The sequence below is a fragment of the Sparassis crispa genome (assembly GCF_003851025.1).
Source record: "Sparassis crispa DNA, contig_000007F, whole genome shotgun sequence".
Taxonomy (NCBI): Eukaryota; Fungi; Basidiomycota; class Agaricomycetes; order Polyporales; family Sparassidaceae; genus Sparassis; species Sparassis crispa.
The window spans coordinates 888,231-906,811 of NW_020939754.1; the positions used below are offsets into that span (position 1 = coordinate 888,231).

At 52.8% G+C, this 18,581-nt stretch overlaps 8 protein-coding genes across 8 annotated transcripts; 7 read left to right on the top strand and 1 right to left on the bottom strand.

The window, feature by feature from the left end:
* Window positions 1-244: 244 nt before the first annotated feature.
* SCP_0802850 (hypothetical protein) lies at window positions 245-2,145 on the top strand (the record flags this gene model as incomplete). Its single annotated transcript, XM_027760875.1, has 3 exons — window positions 245-641; window positions 1,069-1,500; window positions 1,550-2,145. 3 exons carry the CDS (start codon window positions 245-247, stop codon window positions 2,143-2,145), a joined length of 1,425 nt encoding a protein of 474 aa, XP_027616676.1.
* A 973-nt stretch (window positions 2,146-3,118) lies between these two features.
* Window positions 3,119-7,094, top strand: SCP_0802860 (hypothetical protein; the record flags this gene model as incomplete). The annotated part of the gene is made up of 6 exons (XM_027760876.1): window positions 3,119-4,753; window positions 4,812-5,797; window positions 5,850-5,922; window positions 5,981-6,094; window positions 6,157-6,753; window positions 6,807-7,094. 6 exons carry the CDS (start codon window positions 3,119-3,121, stop codon window positions 7,092-7,094), a joined length of 3,693 nt encoding a protein of 1,230 aa, XP_027616677.1.
* A 991-nt stretch (window positions 7,095-8,085) lies between these two features.
* Window positions 8,086-8,265, top strand: SCP_0802870 (hypothetical protein; the record flags this gene model as incomplete). The annotated part of the gene is made up of 1 exon (XM_027760877.1): window positions 8,086-8,265. One exon carries the CDS (start codon window positions 8,086-8,088, stop codon window positions 8,263-8,265), a length of 180 nt encoding a protein of 59 aa, XP_027616678.1.
* Window positions 8,266-8,522: 257 nt separating this feature from the next.
* On the top strand, window positions 8,523-9,532 carry SCP_0802880 (AB hydrolase superfamily protein; the record flags this gene model as incomplete). The annotated part of the gene is made up of 6 exons (XM_027760878.1): window positions 8,523-8,590; window positions 8,666-8,726; window positions 8,787-8,983; window positions 9,036-9,115; window positions 9,174-9,345; window positions 9,409-9,532. The coding sequence occupies 6 exons, from the start codon at window positions 8,523-8,525 to the stop codon at window positions 9,530-9,532; spliced, it is 702 nt and encodes a 233-aa protein (XP_027616679.1).
* Window positions 9,533-10,435: 903 nt separating this feature from the next.
* Window positions 10,436-10,621, top strand: SCP_0802890 (hypothetical protein; the record flags this gene model as incomplete). Its single annotated transcript, XM_027760879.1, has 1 exon — window positions 10,436-10,621. One exon carries the CDS (start codon window positions 10,436-10,438, stop codon window positions 10,619-10,621), a length of 186 nt encoding a protein of 61 aa, XP_027616680.1.
* Window positions 10,622-11,227: 606 nt separating this feature from the next.
* Window positions 11,228-11,837, top strand: SCP_0802900 (hypothetical protein; the record flags this gene model as incomplete). The annotated part of the gene is made up of 4 exons (XM_027760880.1): window positions 11,228-11,274; window positions 11,328-11,383; window positions 11,478-11,649; window positions 11,711-11,837. The coding sequence occupies 4 exons, from the start codon at window positions 11,228-11,230 to the stop codon at window positions 11,835-11,837; spliced, it is 402 nt and encodes a 133-aa protein (XP_027616681.1).
* A 221-nt stretch (window positions 11,838-12,058) lies between these two features.
* Window positions 12,059-13,376, top strand: SCP_0802910 (Non-structural maintenance of chromosome element 4; the record flags this gene model as incomplete). Its single annotated transcript, XM_027760881.1, has 7 exons — window positions 12,059-12,185; window positions 12,237-12,317; window positions 12,381-12,663; window positions 12,721-12,871; window positions 12,926-13,091; window positions 13,145-13,233; window positions 13,287-13,376. 7 exons carry the CDS (start codon window positions 12,059-12,061, stop codon window positions 13,374-13,376), a joined length of 987 nt encoding a protein of 328 aa, XP_027616682.1.
* Window positions 13,377-13,865: 489 nt separating this feature from the next.
* On the bottom strand, window positions 13,866-18,325 carry SCP_0802920 (Valine--tRNA ligase; the record flags this gene model as incomplete). Its single annotated transcript, XM_027760882.1, has 21 exons — window positions 13,866-13,934; window positions 13,993-14,142; window positions 14,213-14,391; window positions 14,442-14,553; window positions 14,620-14,823; window positions 14,883-15,038; window positions 15,099-15,226; window positions 15,280-15,658; window positions 15,708-15,878; window positions 15,932-16,090; window positions 16,146-16,227; window positions 16,273-16,376; window positions 16,431-16,652; window positions 16,705-16,793; window positions 16,845-16,962; window positions 17,017-17,136; window positions 17,192-17,273; window positions 17,324-17,488; window positions 17,753-17,975; window positions 18,032-18,196; window positions 18,253-18,325. The coding sequence occupies 21 exons, from the start codon at window positions 18,323-18,325 to the stop codon at window positions 13,866-13,868; spliced, it is 3,150 nt and encodes a 1,049-aa protein (XP_027616683.1).
* Window positions 18,326-18,581: the final 256 nt, after the last annotated feature.

The following is an 18,581-nucleotide window of genomic DNA, read 5'->3' on the forward strand; positions in this document are numbered from 1 at the left end:
GATCCGAGCCGAGCTGCTCCTCTTCTACTGCCGCACACACCGGAATCCTGCACTCGTGATGTCGACCAGCGTCGTCAGAAAACGCGTATCTCGACGGGCAAATACCGCAGAACGCGAAGAGGGAGAGCAAACGAGGACCGCTCGGTATTCAGACGCGTCTAGGTACAAGCGCCACGTGACCCAGTGCTTGAGCTCGTTGCCGCCCGCAACGGTGACCACCGCGCTCCCCTCCACCGACGCCGCGATGCGCTCGTACATGCGCCTGCCCCGCACGCTCCTTTGCCTTCTTCAGGCTTTCCTTGTTGTCGCCCAGCCTCCACAACTCACCCTCAACCACGGCGTCTACAACTTCTCTTCCTCCACTCTCCCCAACCCACCCACCTTCAAGCTCCCCGTCTCCAACCCGCTCTACCTCTCAGTTGCACTATGCTCTGCGCAAACCACACTACCTCGATTGTTCGTCACTAATGACAGCACCGCCTCCCAGCCAGGTCCCGCGGAACTCGGCCAGGCGAATGTGTACGAGATCCCGCTGGAGGACGGCTTGGGTGTATGGTCCGGCCCCATGAATGTTCAGGGCGTGCTGGCGATATATAACGCCAGCCAGTCGTTGTCCTTCGAGATTGGACTTTCGAATGCCGGTGAGCAACCCCTTGCCTGTTCACTTCAGCCCGAACTTGGACCAAGAATACGTACGATCGAGCAACCACTCAGACACTGCAGTCTCATGTAACTGATACATTGCTCACGATCCGCGACGTTCGTGCAGCTTCGTACCCTCGGGATGGTATATCGCTTTAATGGGGATCGTCCTCCTAACGGATACTCAGCTTCACTAAGAGTGCATTACTGCAGCTTCTGTCGCGACGAGAATGCTCTAATGCACATGGTGTGGGAGCTCCGAAACATCCCAGGTTTCAGCAGTGACCGAGCGAGCGTGGAGCTGTTTGTTTGAGTCGATCCGTTCTAAATAAGCGCTGCCGGTCCCCACCAGTGCATCTGGCGCGACCACGCGCACTCTTCCGTCACTCTCACCCATTCGTGACCTGACTGACAATACATGTACAGGACCAATACACCAGATACTAGACGAGCTACCTTTACTTGGGGATACCACTTCCAATCAGGTTTTGCTCTTCTCGCCGCCATTCTCACCACCAGAAATATCCGCCCCGACCTACCCCAATTACACACTCCCTGCTGCCAACCTCACTTTCCCTCCCGCTCCCCCTTCTCCCTCCAACTATTCCGTGTTCGTCACACTGACTTCGACGACTCCACTGCCTCTGACTACATGCGCCTTGAACGTGGCGCAGGTCGAGGGCTCGCTCTACGATTCCCCGTCGTCCGTCTCGAGCCAAGGGCTCTGGTTGCGTGATACCGATGGCTGGCGATGGCAGTGGCTCATCAACGGGCTACTCCCGCAGAAGAACTACACCGCATACGCGATCCTGAACGACACCAAAGTGAGCGGGCCAATCAATTTTGTCACCAAATCCGGTACGTTTTCCCGCCCTCCCTCCACCACCCGCACTGACGGCTTCCACAGCCTCCTTCTCGTGCCCGCTCGTGCACTCGCTCCCGTTCTGCCCAGCGGTCGCGTACGCAGCGCCGCTGCCAGACCTCACGAACAATCCCGCGCTCGGCGCGACGGCGGGTGATCTCCCCGACTCGCTGACGGGCCCGCTGCTGAGCGGGCTCGCGAACTTCACGGTGATGCTGACGACGCTCGCGTGCGGGCGTGACAAGTACAGCCAGCTGGTGACGTGCGCGGACTGCCAGACGGCATACCGCGCGTGGCTCTGCATGGTCTCGTTCCCGCGGTGCGGCGAGTACCCCTCCTCGACGGGCACGAGCACGCAGCCCGCGCTACAGCCCGTGGCGCCGTCCGCGACCCCGCGCAACCCGAGCCTGGCGCCGTTCGCGGAGAGCTACGACGCGATGCTGCCGTGTCTGGAGACGTGCAACGCGGTGGACCGCGCGTGCCCGCCGTTCCTCGGGTTCCGGTGCCCCGTCCCGCAGTTCACGGCCGGGGATAGCTATGGTGTGGGCTTCATCGACAGCGGAGCGCAGGGCGTCATGGGCGGCGGGTCGACGGGCGCTGCGGCGGACCGCTGGGGAAATGTGTGGTGCAACATGCCCTGAGGAGGAGGGGACGGGGGCTATGCGCGGCGCCAGCGATGGGACAATGTAATCTTCATTTGTGGATCTATGTGTTGTGCATTGCTATGCGCTGTGTTCCATACCCGCCAGTAACCTCATTATCTGCATATACCTGGAAGACGACAGACTGGAGCCGTCAGCGTCGAGGCATTACCTCCCGTTTCTCCAGCGTGTCCCGACTTTTCCTCAGGTCTCTTACAGCTGAATTCAAAACGATAGACACATTCCTATGGATTTTGCTTCAAGATCTTTGTTTGTGGCGCAGCGAAATAGTATGTGGTCAAATAAACCTAAGCCGAAAGCGGAAGGAAGTCGGCGTCAACCGTGTCGGGTGACGATGGGTCTGATCATCAGGTCTGTAAAAGGTTCCACGCTGTTTCGCTGCACCAAACAAAGATTCTGAAGCAGCATTTGTGAAAGTGCGTCTATGATCTATCGTTTTAAAGTTAGCTGTCAGTCTGTATCACGTGGTACGCATTGGATTCAGCCTCCATCGATGTCGCAAGCAATAGGTATCGCGCTTCCTGAGCACTCGAAACCACTCATGCGCCATCTTCAGGTACTTGAAGCGATTGACCAGGGGGTCATACGCGATCCAAGAGGGCAGACGATCGCCAAAGAGGATGTGCTTGTGCTAGGTAAAGACAACTCGATTCCTTCCGTCGGCTTCACCGCACACGGCCGTCTCTTCATGGAAGGTGCTGTTCCAAGTTGGCCGGCTTGGGCCGTGGGAGCGACGACATATTGCTGTTTCAATCCTGATTGTACCTAGGTTCAAGAATCTGATACAGACGCTGCTTTACGAGCCGAGACTCAACCTTATCGTACACGCCCCGCAGCAGCCTGCTGGTGCTCCCTCAAGCTGCGCTCCCAGCAGTATCCGAGTGGTTATCGTCCTCGTCGCCGCAGATTACTCGCCGACTTTTGAAACCTCCGATCGCTATCAGGGCACTCAATGGAGATCTTCATGCGTGATATCGCCTTTGCGACGTCACAGCAAGACTTGAAGGTCGAGTTTTCTAAAGTCCTTCACAATCCTCCATTCCCTTCGCAACCGCCGCTGAATTTCGAAGTCGACATTTTCAAAAGAAATCCTAACTGGCGAGGAAAATGCGGCATACTCGCTCTGCCTACGGAAGAAGCTGGCAAGATCTTTCTGCGTACGTACGGCTCGGCTGGCATCATCGTCAACCATCGGCGTATCTACTTCAAAGTCAGCACGAAGGAAATCAACCGGGCTCGAATTCAGATGCTGAATTCCAACCCGTGGCGCGATCCGCTGCAACTGCAGCAGGAGAAGGACAGGCGCATTCAGGAGTCGAAGCCATTTCCGCTTGTTCGCTATGCATTTGGTCGCTTCCTCCCAGATGGTTCGTTCTCCGCCGAAATATTTCTTCCAGGCACTGCGTCCATCTCTTGCCAGGGCGTTGACCGCCGGCAAGTACGATTCGAATTTCGACCTTCGCAGGAGCCTATTCATGGGGATCTGGGGGGCCTCATGGCAATGCTCAACTTGGATAATTTATTCGATACATGCGTCGCTGCGTTATATACGCCTTCGAAGATCGAAGCGCTGTTCGAAAGCCGAGCAGAACATCCTCCTGTGGTTTTTTTCAGAACTAACTCACCTCCCGTGTTCTTAGCAGAATCCAGCTCCCCACTGTTTGGCGGCAGGCCACAGCGCTTACGGGGACTGATGAGAGATCAGCCCATGCCGTCCGGGTGTCATAGCTTGATGCTGGTGTTTAATCCTGGCTCAGACGCAGAGGATTTCGTCCATGCCTGCCGCAGTCGTCTCCACTTGGATTACTCTCTGAAGCCTCGCATTAGCGTTCGCGACAATCTCTTCTCTCCCACTATTCTGCAAGACTTGGACAAATTCCTTTCCGATCTACAGTTCGAGCTCGCTTTCGAGGTAGAGAAGACGATCACGCGGTCTATCTTGAGCGCCCTCGAGGTCCTCGCGATGGAGCGCGAGATCGCCGACCTTCAGCGAGAGTACGGTCGTCAGGCTTCGCAGATATTCCAGGCGTTTGCATCTCTGATTGAAGAGGGAGGTACAAGCGGCAGGAAGCGACGAAGGCATGGCAAGTCCGTTGGGCTGCCGGAGGACTACCAGGCGGTTTTAACTTCCCTGCTTCACCAAGCCATCCAGCATTTTGTCGAGGAGCAGCAAAGGCCTCGTCCCGTTTTGTCCTTGGTGCTAGTAGAGGCTACAGCGGCTGCTGCTGTATACCTTTGCTATCACCTTATATTGACGCCGACCAGGTACATTCTGGAGGGGCCTCTTCCCGACCAATCCAACAGTGTGCTCCGCCGCTTTGGGCATCACGAGTCTTTTCTGCGGGTCTCATTTCAAGATGAGAATCAGACGAAACTGCGTCGTGATACCGAGTTCTCCATCGCTGAGCTGCTCAGGATACGGTATCGTCCGATTCTGCTTCAGACTGGGTGCCGTGTTGCTGGGCGTCCGTACGAGCTGCTCGGACACTCCATGAGTGGGTTGCGCGAGCATTCCGTGTGGTTTGTCTCCCCCTTTGTGGACAGAAACGGGCAACTGCAGAATGCCGAAAGTATTCGGAATAGCTTGGTAAGTCACTCCCTTCCACGGGCTATGCAACATGACCAGACTCAAAAGCTGTTTACAGGGAGACTTCTCTCGTAAACAGGGACAACCCTCTCTTCTCTTGCATCAGCCTGCACGCCTAAGTGCACGATGGGCTCAGGCTTTCTCCGCCACGGATCCGTCTGTTACTCTTCGGCCCGATGAAATAGATCTAGAATTCCCTGATAAAATATCAGAAACTGGTCAACTTATGACAGATGGGTGTAGTCCTATATCTGTTGACCTAGCTGGTCTCATCTGGAGGTCTATGCAGAAAGGCAAGAGGAGACCGGCCAAGTTGCAGGATGTCCCATCTGCCTTTCAGTTTCGTCTTGGTGGAGCCAAAGGCGTTGTCGTACAGGACCCATCTATTCCTGGAAGACACCTCCGCCTTCGGCCATCCCAGATCAAGTTTGATGCCCCGAATAACCTCACGTTTGATGTTCAATCGACGTCTTTACGGCCGAAGGCCATGTTCCTCAATCGACCACTCATCGTTCTGATGGAGTACTGTCAGGTGGATTCCGAGCGTATAATTCAGCTGCAGGACGATGCTATCCACAGAGCGCAGTCGGTTCGTTCATCATTCAACGATGCCTCGAAGGTCCTCCAACAACATGGATTAGGCGCGTCATTCCATTTGCCATCCCTCTTTCGTAATGTGTCGTCCATTTTGCGCCTTGGTATGGACGGCATAGAGGAGAGAGATCGTCGCTGGGATAACGAGCTTGTTGAGAGCGCCTTGCATTGTGCGGAGACACACATTCTCCGCGAACTCAAATATCGGGCGCACATAGAAGTCCCAGGATCTTATACCCTGCTTGGGGTGTCAGATGAATGGGGTTGCTTGAGGGAAGGAGAGATATATGCGACAGTCCGTGACCCAAAGACTGGGAAGCTGTCGCCGATAACTGGATCGGTTGCCATCACGCGCAGTCCCCAAATTCACCCTGGTGACCTCCAAGTTGTCGAAGCAGTCATTCGCCCGGAATTGAAACACCTGACAAATGTAGTTGTGTTTTCATGCGAGTCAGTCTTTTTTTCCTCATCAAAGTGATACCATTTTGATGGCTGTGCATAGGGGCCAGCGATCGCTCGCGTCGTGTCTTGGTGGTGGGGATCTGGATGGGGATGACTTTAATATCATCCTCGACGTGAGTACCTTTTTTTACATCAATGTGGTTTGCATACCCATAAGCTCATACTCCTTAGCCGAAGCTCATCCCGCGAACGGTGAAACGTCCTGGAGCATATGAAGGTCTTCCCATCAAAACAACCGCCCATGAATGTGGAATTGCCGATGTGGTTGACTTTATTTTTGACTACGTACGTGTGCAGCTTATACGGCACTGACTAACCTCCTTCACTGAACTGGTTGCATAATGTAGATCGAATCCGATCTTGTGGGTTATATCGCCATCTCCCATCTGAGATTCTCGGATCTCAAAGATCCAAGCTGCGACGAGTGTCTGCAACTCGCCAAGTTTGCCTCGCACGCTGTTGATTTCCCAAAGACAGGCACTCCGGTCAATTTTACCTCCCTCCCGAGATTTGCGAAGGACCAGCCCAAGCCTGACTTCCTCGCGAGAGAAGGCAATGACCTACAGAGCGATCGATATTATACAAGCAACAAGCTGCTTGGCATTCTCTTCCGTCGTGTTCCCGTGAAAAAATGGTATCCAAAGCTGTGGAACGAGAACTACTCTCCGTCTGGTGGCACGGTGGTTGAGACCGCGCTTTCTAGCATTCATCTCCACAGTCTCGGACTTCCTGCCCCCAACGAGCCATCTGAGGAGCTCCTCGAAGAGATGCGCCACCTGCTTGATGCCTACTGTGACCAACTGTTCGCCATCGCAAAAGTGCATACTATCACCAAGAACAAGGATGCTTACGTTTCGGAGGCGGAGCTGATGAGCGGAACGATCATGGCAAACTGGTCAGACCATCGTCGGCGGAGGGACGCGGTTTCCGCCATGAACCTGCAGGTGAGTTCAGACACTCGGTGACGGTATGAAACTCATGTCAAATTATACGCCAGACGAGTGGGCTTGTCCGAGCAGTCAGGGCGGAGTTCCGACCAAGCGAGCTGGCTGCTGCCAACGAGGAAGATTATGAGGAGGAAGATTATGAAGATTGGACCTTCCGAGAAGTGTTCGACGAGGAGGAGACTCTGATGATGTCGGAGACCTTCAAGCGCGCTTGGGCGGCGTGGTACGTGGCCGAAGACGCTCTGGCCGAATATCCAGATGCTTTCGGCCCTCAGAGTTTTGGACTGATCGCGTTGGGTAGGATGCTTGAGATAGTGAAAGAGTCATTGTCTATGTAGGTAGTTTGGGGCAGCGTTCATCGCACTGCTGAAGTAATTCGTGTGCATGAAGTTTTGTAACAATATCATCAGGCACTGGGAGCACCATCCAAATGAACCCGCCGATAGCACGAGCCAATATAAGGTTCTAGCACGTCGCTGAATGCTACAATTGAAAAGCCGTCGATGCCAGTGGGCCGTCAATATCGTAAGTAGTGTGGTATACTGGCACCCTCTAACTTGAAGGGAAAAGTTAATTTAGTATTATTCTGAGGGGTCTGAGGCACAACTTTTCCGAACACATCCACTCTACAATGACAGGAAATCGCCCTGTGCACCAGAGAGCTATGAGGATGTAGCAATAACGTTAGACTTGAGTCTTGCATGGGCGAACAGATCGGAGTGCATCCTGATGGCACGTAGATGAAATAGTAGCCAAAGGACTTTAAATTTATAGATACTAGTGTAGTGTCATAGTAGCAGACGCTAGACACGGATATCCCGGATCAGGAATACGGTAGGTGTCAATAGACGCAGCAAAGATATGACGCAGTAGTCTCCCAAAGGCAGTGTAGCTGCTCTGCTTCAACCTTCGTACCTCAGGATATCCGTATCTGACATGCAGAGTCAGTTAGCCGAGGGTACTACACACCTCGGCTATCTGCCAGCGCCCACTCCCACCCACCGCCTCTCCGATTTACTGATCGGCGGCCTGAGGAACAAAGGTTGAAACACTGCCTTTAGGAGACTAGTATCAGCTAGTCCTGCTGATGCAACGAGCTGATAAGTATGACCGCCACTGATGAGTTTGGACCGTTATTGATGAGTTTTGAATGTTAATCGCGAACGACAGACTATCCTTTGGACCTTTGACATTCGGCATGCCGTGTTGGGACTAGTCGGGTTGCCTTGGAGAAGATGAACTAGCTCGAGCAGAGGGTTGCTCTTCAAAGGTGTTAAATAGGTAGTATAAAGCGGCCCCATCGTTTGCCACTCGCCGATTCAACAAGCCATGTCGCAGTACAGCCATCTGTCCACCCCAGACCCCGAGTTCCGAGCACCTATTCCTCACCCACCCAACTTCTCTTTCACAGGAGATGTGAAGGCGCTACGGGAGAGGCAGAGGCAATTCCAAGCCCAGAATCGGGAGAGCCTCGCAGCTCGTCTTCCAGCAGGCAAGTTAACCGGTTAACAATTAAATGCATCGCCATGATCTGACACACTTTCTCCAAGAATCTGCATATCGTATTGAGGAGTGCAAGATTGCCGTTGAAAGCGGAGAAATTGCCCTGCGGTGTGTAATTCCGACCACGGGCGACGCTGAGAAGAGATTCCCCGTGCGTGTGGTTCCATGGCGGAGGTGTGCTGGTTTCTTTTTCTTACCTTTTCTATGTGGGGTTCACACTTCATATGTCCCAATTGGCAGGCTTGGTTGTAGGAGATTTGGATATGAATGACTTTTTTTTGAGAAAATTGTCCGTCGAGCATCGGCTGTCGATTGTGAACGTCGATTACAGGTGAGACCGCAGTCCACTCACATTGTTCCGTTTTACTAACTTTCGAACTGATTATACTGATCACTTAAATAATAGACTTGCACCCGAGCATGTCTACCCGATTCCATGGGACGATGCGTACGCTGCCACGAAATGGGCAAGTGGCAGTTCCGTGATGCGGATTTGCGGAAGACTAACTAACCCCTCCTCTGCACAGGTTGTGAGGAATACATCATTTCTCTCAGCGTCCCTTGCGAAAGGGTTCATTGTCGCCGGCACGTCAGCCGGAGCAAATCTTGCAGCGGCCGTTGCATGCCGGGCGCGTGATGACCCATTCTTCGCGGAAACACCCGTTACTGGCCAGGTCCTTCAAGTTCCCCCCTTGCTACACCCTGAAGATCCGGCGGCAGAGAAGTAAGCAGCAAGTCTGCGTTGTGCTATCGTAGCGGTGTTGACCATGTTGTAGATATAGCTCTGAGTTGCTCTCCATGGAACAAAATAAGGATGGCCCTGTTATGACGCGTGATGGAGTGTTTGCCATGACTCGTGCGTTTCGACACTTCCCCACGTTAGATTGCTCTAGCATTCTAACTGGAATATACAGGTATGGCGAAGGTCCCGTTGTCCGACTCGCACTTCTCGGTGCTACTGCAACCGTCTCACGCAGGCGTGCCGCCGGTCTATATGCAAGTGGCCGGTATGGATCCCCTGCGCGATGAGGGACTTCTGTATGCAAAGCTACTCGAACAAGCAGGCGTGGCAACCAAAGTTGATGTGTAAGTATAGCCTCCCGAAGGCACTACCGCCAAACTGCATGTTAATTGACTGTTTTGGTACAGTTATCCGGGCGTTCCGCATGGCTTCAGCAATATGTTTCCCCAGCTTACGATCTCCGTCAAAGCGAATAAGGATCTCAATGACGGGATCAGGTGGCTCTTGGGCATAAGCGATGCAAGTGTTTGAATAGGACGCACTTTTGCGGCACTACCCATGTACTAATAATTTTTGCACTGCGAATGGGCTGTAATCGTTATGGTGATAGAGTATACTTACTGTCTCACGCGCACGTCTTGTCACAACGGAATTTAGCGCCCCCAGAAGAAAACTTTCCCTGAAATAAGTATTCGATTCCGCGGGAGACTTGACTAGAAAAACAGGGCCCTGCAACCACGGAATCGAGCTTTCAAACCAGCAGGTATGCACATGCATACTACGCACCATAGCTTGATGACGGACGTTTACCGCGATCTGCATCCACAGATCGAAATGACGATCGACGCACCGCTTCCCCGAAAAGGCATCTGTCTTTGTACTGTAGGTTTACGACCATTTCACGGGTCACAAGGACCTTTGCATGTCCGGAATCTGACACTGGATGCCTTCTCGCGGGATTTGAAGTGAATGCAAATCGTATACCGGAGGACGAAAGAATCCGTTGCGTCGGAACAGCAAGGTTTGCGGAACCGCAGCAGTGCGACGCAACCCGACTTCTAGAGTCTGACGCTAAACGTGGGATTTGCGGAAGATCGGAGCCAACGAGTCCGCAATATGCCATGACTTCACGCGTCCGCTTTCCTACCGGATCGTTGCAAAACTGTCCGCGGACGGATCATACCCACCCCCGTCCGGATCAGTAATGGGTTTGACAATGCGGACACCAACTCGGACCTTCCTTGCGACAACGTTAGGAATGCCGTCGTGAATCGGGCCCCGACCACCTCAAAGCATGAGTAAGCTACGTGTGCTCTCTCTCTGTGTTCTAGCAACATCGAAAGCACGGCCCGAGAAGACATCAACCTGGTCTGATGGACGGCAGGGATAAAAGGATGGTTCACATCGACAGTGCTCGCTATCATCTCATTAGCCATGTCTCAGTACAGCCATCTGTCTACCATTGACCCCGAGTTTGCGGCCATCGCTGATCAGTTGTCGCGCAACCCTCCCGTGGACGATGTGGTAGCTCGCCGGAGACCAACCAATGGTATTCTCCAAGAATATCTCAAATCTTACCTCCCCGCAGGCAAGTTCGCTCTCACACTGTATTATTATTAGTTGCATTGACATTCGCTAGAGTCAGAACTTCGTGTCGTAGACCATAAAGTCCCTGTTGAAGCTGGGGAGATCACAGTTCGAAGTCTAGTGCCGAGCGCTGCTACTAAGGGAAAGACTTTTCCTCTCCTTGTATGGTTTCACGGTGGAGGTGCGTTTACTTCAGGCAATTGTCGCACAATTTCCCCCAACACTCAGCGTTCGCCCAGGATTCACATTCGGCGATCTCAACAACGATGACTACCGCCTGAGGATCCTGTGCGTCAAACTTCAACTGGCTGTTGTTAACGTGGAGTACAGGTGCGAGAACTAGTCCTTGTTATTTTCCATCATTATGCTCATAAGTTGGAGAACAGGCTTGCACCTGAACATCCGTATCCCGTTCCGTGGAACGACGCTTATACCGCTACGAAATGGGCAAGTGACAAGTGCATGAGACATAAACGAAGAACTCAATGCCTGTCAAACAGGCTGCAGAGAATGCGTCGCTCCTCTCGGCGTCCCTTGACGAAGGCTTTATCGTGGCAGGTCTCTCGGCTGGAGCCAATTTAGCAGGCTACATTGCGCACCGTGCTCGTCTTCTCGAAGACACCCCTAACTGGCCATGTGATGCAAGTTCCACCCCCGCTGAATCCTGAGGCTCCTGAGGGAGAGAAGTAGGTCATCCTGCTATGAAGTGCGGCCATGCCCAGCGCTGACAGCCCAGCAGATATCGAGCTGAGTTACTCTCCTTGGAGCAGAACAAGGATGCCCCGACCTTGACGCGTAAATCTCTCTTGAACACTATTCATGAGTTTCTACTTTAACCATCTGTTGGCCCAGACTACAGGTGGACAGTTTGATTGACCATAGGTTCTAGGCATTGTCGGAATCCCCAAGGACGACCGTATCTTCTCTCTGCTGCTCCAGCCGTCTCATGCTGGCATCCCGCCGCTCTATCTTCAGGTAAACGACCCGGACCCGCTCCGTGACGAAGGACTGCTCTATGCTAAGTTGGTAGAAGAGGCAGGCGTGAAGACGAAGGTCGATATGTGGGTAACCGACAGTATATGCATCGTCGAAGAGTCTGATTACTGACAACCGCTGGGATAGTTATCCGGGTGTTCCTCACGGTTTCCAGTATATTGCTCCACAGATAACGGCAGCTGTCAAATCAAGCAAGGACTTCGGCGAAGGGATCAAATGGTTGTTGAGCTTGAGGAGCGGTGCCTCGGATTAAATACCATCAGTGTAGATGTTGTGTTTGCCTGAATCGTCACGACTTGAGACGGTGACTTCACTATTGTAATGTAAAGAATACAGTGTACTGGCATGCTCAACGTGACAACGGAGGTGTGTTACGCGTGTCTCATGCATGAGGGAAGTCACGCGACGCGTCTGTCACGGCGCGACGTTTACCATCCTCCTTCTCGTCACAACCCTTTTCTCTCGTACTTGAAGATGGCCCGCGATGCCAACATGGGCGAAGGCTCCTCCAAGGGCGGCAAGAACTCTGCCTACGACCCCGACCAAAACCCAGAAGAGAAACGCGCCGTCCGCCGTGGCTACCGCGGCATCATCGTCGAACGTGAGCCCGCGCTCCCCATTTCCGTATCGCACACTTACCCATGTAACACAGCTGGGGTAGCCAACCCGAACGATATCTCTCCAGATGAGCTCGCCAAAAACCTAGAAGTCGCAGACAGCCTCTTTGAGAAAGGTGCACAGGCCCCCTGTCTTGGCTCTGCACACCGGCGCTGACGATCATGTCCACACGCGCCAGTGAAGGGCACGTCAGAAGCGACGCTCGACTCCATGTTCCTCCTCGGCGTGACATCGCAGGCCGCAGCTAAGGCGCGCTCGATGAAGGCCGGCGCGGGCGCGTTCGACGTCGACGACTTCGTTGCCCGTCTCGTCACTTTCATGGGCGGCCGCAGGGGTGTGCACCTCCCAGATGACTCAGATACCGACGCTGACGATTACGACGACGGCGCGCCCCTCGACTGGGAACGCATCGGCCGCCGCGCGCTCGCCAAGAGCTGCCGTGCGCCCGCCATGGACTTCATGTGCGTTCGCGCCTCGTTGTTTCCCATCTTGTCTGAGTCGTCCTGATATATACACAGGCTCGGTCCTTTGTCGATTGAGCAGAAGAAGCGCGCGGCGATCAAGCGGTCCAAGCTGGAGAAGAACAAAGCGGACATGAAAAAGCCGCAGGAGATTACGGAGGATGACATCACGCGCTCGGAGAACGAGACGACTAAGAACGTCGCAACTGTGCGTGCTTTCCCCCTTCACCTTCGCTGTGTCGTGTATTGACAGGCGCCACAGCTCGAGAAACTGCTGGAGCAGCTCGGCGGGCAGATCAACCTGTTCCGGTTCATTATCAACCCGAACGACTTCGGGCAGTCCGTGGAGAACCTGTTCTACCTTTCCTTCCTGATCCGCGATGGCAAGTGCGCACTCGAGACGAATGAGGACGGCGAGCCGGTCATTTGTACCCCTTCTCCGTCCCCTCATTCAATTTGTCGCTCACACTTGGATCATCAGGGCTATGCCAGCAGCCGTCCGAAGAGGACTACAATGAGGGCCTCAAGAAGCGCCAGATCGTCATGGAGTTCGACATGGCGACATGGAGGGTGCGTCGCTCTTCCTTTCCTAATCGTGAACACCGTACTGACCATGCCCGCAGCACGCGAAAGAGGTCTTCAGCATCAAAGAACCCTTCATCCCCCAGCGGCCAAAGTCCGAGATGCGTCTCGGCGGCAAGTGGTACGGTTGAGAGGCTGTGCAGCCGTCCAGTGTAGCAGAAAGTCCATGCCATTGTATACCTGTCTACTTACCTACTTACCTTTCCTATCTTGCTCTAGCATTTTCGTCTCAATGTTTGTGTTTTCTGGCACTTCAACATCGTACGCTCCCAACTCCGACATTTGAGAGATGAAATTTTGAATCCCAACTGAGCCGAGAATTGTAGAAGTCGCGCTCGAAAAGCGAGGCTGCGTCAAAAGTTTTAAAGCAGCTCCGGCCTACTTTGACAGATTCAATAAAGTGACCTTCTACGCTCCGCCTCGACCCTGCAATATGGGGTTTTCACTGGGGTCGAGGTATGAGGCCATTCACTGGCGTCTTGCCGACGTGCCTCACGGGTCGCTGGTTGCAAAGCTCTCTACCTTCATGAGCTGCAAAGTCATTGAAAATGTTGAGCGATTGCGGTTTCTATTAGTTACGCCGAGATCTACGTCTACAGAATGCTCATTATACGCGTTGTTTACTTCAGGTTCGCGAACATCTGCATCGAGTGCTCGAGGTTCGCTATCTCTGCCTCGAACGTCTTGCGCTACGACCATCCGGCGTAGATCAGTGGCATGTGTATGCACGGGAACGCGGGCACATACCTTCTCCTCATTCGCCAGTCGAGCATCTTCCGGCACGACATTCTCGTAGTCGACCTGCGCTGCGGTCTTGTGGATCTTGTCGAGATTCAGCCGCGCGAGGTGCAGCTTCTTCTCGCACTTGGTAATCTCGACGTCCAAGTCCACCTGCCCCTGCACCACGCGCGCACAAATCACGAGTCAGTATGGGAAGAGGAGAGAAGAACGTCAAGGGAGCACGCACCCGCACGAGTACGTAGAATGAGACGGTGGGCGAGAGCACCTCCGAGCCACATCCGGCAGGCACCTGCGACACCTCCCGCACGACTGCTGCGCTCTTGCAGTTCTTCGTGAGCGTGGTGATCAGGGGGACCATGCTCGTGAAGAGTGCTGCCTCCTCGTCCGACTGCACACGGATGTACACTGGAATCGCTCATGAGATTTTGGCTTCACTTTATGGGAAATGTACATACTCTGGATCTGTGTCTGCAGGTTGTACGAGTGGATGAGAGCGCGCCCTGTCTTGAGTCCGGAGAGGACGAGGTCGAAGTCACGCTCCTCTTTCTCGAACACAAAATTTTTGTCCTAAGGAACACAGCGGTTTTCCTTCGTTAGGCGTGTGATATTGGGAACTGTGCAACAAAAACTCACGAAGACAGGGAAGGACGAAACCATGATCGACGGTGTGGTGTCGTTTGGTCGGCGGGGTAGACGCTGCCACAGCTCCTCCGTGACAAATGGCATGAACGGATGCAGCAAACGCAACCCGTAGTCCAGACAGGTGTAGAGCGTCTGCTGCGCCGACTTGTTCGTGGACGTTGAGGCAGATTCGTCTGTCATTGGCTTCATCGCTTCCTGATCGATCGAAACGGCGATCAATGAAGTGGCATACAAGGATAATACTCAGAACGCACGATGTAGATATCACACAACTCGTACAGCCAGAAATTGTACACCGCTTGTGTGGCCATCATGAAATTCCGCTCAGCGAGCTGACGGTTCACTTCTTCGACGGCAATGTTCAACTTATGGAAGATCCATCGTTCAACGAGACTCTCGTTCCCGGTGGGCTGTAAACTCACGCATGAATCACTGATTAGGGAATTACCCGGATACGCGTCATCACTCACCCGTGCTGTAGGCTCTGGTACGAACTGCTCGTCAAGCTTCAACATCGCGAACTTTGTAGCGTTGAAGATTTTGTTGCAGAACTTGCGGTAGCCCTCCACACGAAGAATCTCAAGGTTAATGTCACGTCCTGACAGCAAATCATCAGCATTATGCATACTGCAAGCGAATTAAAGCTTAAACCTCCGGCGGAGTATGCGCACAACGCAAATCGCAAGGCGTCTGTGCCGCACTGAGGAATACCCTTCGGGAAATCTTTCTTCTGGCCCACTTTTGCCTTGAGGATCTCGCGCTCATCCAGGTTACCCTCGTACAGCTTCTCATGCAGTTTCTCGAGCTCGAGACCTTGAATTACATCGATCGGGTCGACGACGTTCCCAAGCGATTTGCTCATCTTGCGTCCGTGAGCATCACGGATCATAGCATGGCACAACACCTCCTGGAAAGGCACCTTCCCGGTCAGATGGATACCTAGCATCACCATTCGCGCAACCCAGAAGAACAAGATATCCCATCCAGTCTCCAGGAGCGATGTAGGGTAAAACTTTTGGAAGTCGGACGTCTGATGAAAGAGTTAGACGAAAACCCAAGCCAAAGGGAGACTGACTGACATTTTCTGGCCAGCCCAAGGTAGAGAATGGCCAAAGAGCGGAGGAAAACCAGGTGTCCAGAACATCCTCGTCCTGTTCAAGGGTGAATTTCTTGCCACCCGCCAGCTTCGTCGCACGCTCAGTCGCTTGTTCTAGCGTCCTGCCAACGACCCAATGCTTTCCATCAATGCGCTGCGACAATCAATGTCACCTATGCACGTAGCATTCAAAACCGAGATACCTACATCCTGGTCCAAGCCCTCGATACGAACAAAGTATGCGGGACACCGGTGACCCCACCACAACTGACGGGAGATACACCAATCCTGGATACCCTCCAACCAACGGTACCATTCGGACTCGGATTGTTTTGGCGAGATGAAGAGTTCCCCCGCGCGAGTACGCTACCGCCACTAGGTCAGTATGGCTCTATGCAGCGAAGAACGTGAACCAGTGTACCTTGAGCGCCTCGTCAGCGAGTGGCTTGCAGTCCACCCACCACTGTGGTTTGAGCATAGGTTCGATGATGTCACCCGATTTGCTGCATCGTCTCAGCGACTGTCAAGATAAAAAAGCTTGCACATACCTGCAAATTGGAATTTGCATGGGGTTGTCCTTTGCCTCAACGTACAGGCCCGCATCCTGCAATGCTCTGACGACAGCCACACGCGCGTGGAAGCGCTTCATGCCCTATAATTGCAGAGCTCAGGATTTTTTCAATGAAATCAGCCCTGTCATTCTCACCTGAAACTTCTCCCCGGCATTGGCGTTGAACGTACCGTCGTCATTCAAGATGCTAATGAACTCCAAGGTATGCCGGACGCCAACTTCGTAGTCATTTGGATCATGCGCAGGAGTGATCTTCACAGCACCTGTACCGAACTCCATATCCACGACGATTGCATCCGTGATGATCGGGATCTTCCTACCAAGGAACGGATGGACGGCGAACTTGCCGTGGAGGTGCTAATGGCACGTCTGAGATAAAGATGCGTCCGATAGGCGTATTAGTACTGACCTTGTACCGCGGATCATCGGGATGAACCGCAATCGCCGTATCTCCCAACATTGTCTCCGGACGTGTTGTAGCTACAATGATCTTCTCGTCTACAAATCATGGGTTTCGAGCACCCCACGAGAATTCTGGCCACGGCCTACCTGCTGAACCCTCAATCGGATATCCGAACGATGTAATTACACCGAACTCGAACTTCTCCTTAGCATCATACCCAGGAACATTCAACAGTGTTCGCCCTGTGAGCTGCTTCTGTTCTACCTAAGCATAAAACTTCAATTTTGACGTATAATTACTGGACTTCGTAGAATATACCTCGAGGTTTGAGAGGGTGGTGTTCAGTCTGACACACCAGTTGACAAGACGATTGGCACGGTAAAGGATGCCATCTTCGTGCAGCCGGCAGAAGTTTTCAACTACGGCTTTCGATAAGTTCTGGCAGAATTTTTGTGAATAATGATTACAATCAATCCTGACTGCTAAGGCGTACCTCGTTCATCGTGAAGGCCACGCGTTCCCAATCAAAGCTACCCCCCAGACGGCGCATTTGGTTCGTGATGCGCTCCTGGTAGCTGTGGCATGTCAATTGAAAGCTGAAAAACAAGTAGATGAGACGTCATACTCGTTTTTCCAATCCCACACAGTGTCAATGAACTTTTCGCGCCCAAGGTCGTGTCGTGTCCTCCCTGATGTCTTGAACAGTCTTCTCTCTACGACAGATTGCGTTGAGATACCCGCATGATCATAGCCTGGTACCCATAGTGTTGTCTTCCCCAACATGCGGTTCCTGAAATTCAGTAAGAACATATACCAAGACCATTCGCATTCGGGGTGCACACAGTAATTTCGAGCTAAAATCGTGCAGGATATGCGACGGGCTACTCTCATTCCAAGCAACATTATTGGAGGTAGAACATCGTGAAGTCAGCGCGTTTAAAAGTCTGCTGTCTTCACGGTGTTCCACGCTTCAAGCATTGAAATTGTCTCCAAAGCACTGTTCCCGCGTAATTGAAGCCTGAAATTACAGGTGATTCCAACGATTGCAACTCACCATCGAACGAGTCCATCCTGAATCGCAACCGTCAGTGCATGTCCAATGTGTAAGCTACCAGTGACGTTCGGTGGCGGGAAGGGGACGACGAATAGTCCTTCAGGCTTGATGTTGCCTTCAGGCGTCAACTGTGGTGCAAAGAAACCTTGAGTTTCCCACCAGTCATACCACGCCGACTCAATAGCAATCGGGTTGTAACCGCTGGACATTGGCTGGGAAAGGTCTAACACATGTAAACCGATCAAATCACGCAGAGAGATAACGCAACATAATACTCACCTTTTTTCTCGCCCTTCGGTGTTGTATTGATAAACGGGGGCTCCTCCTCCTTCTTTTCCTTCTCCACCTTCACCTTTTTCTCTCCAGCTGGCGTTTGTACAGAAAGCTTGACAACCTTAGCTGCAAGCTTGGCCTCCTTCTCTAAACGTTTTGCCTTTTTCTTCTCTGAACATCACCGCGTCTCAAGGAGCCTTCGCCACGGAAGATAAATAATGCCATACCTGCTTGCTTTGTGGTTGGAGTGTCTGCACCAGAGGGCGTTGCGCTCTCGGGAGTTGACGATGGTTCGGACATGCTGCGAATGCTGTATCGACGGGAATAATTGAAGTAGAGAGACGGACGGAGTGGAAGAAATCGATACAGCCCTTGCATCCGACTCAGTACAAACGCACGCGATCGAGTCACGAAAACTCGTTTCCCACGCCTGCTAAATGATGATTCTCGATACACGTGATACGACAGCATAGTGGATCCAAATTCTACTATGTACAACTCTGAGGCTGAGGACTCGGACTTAACTGGCCAGTACATGAGCGGATATCTACATCAC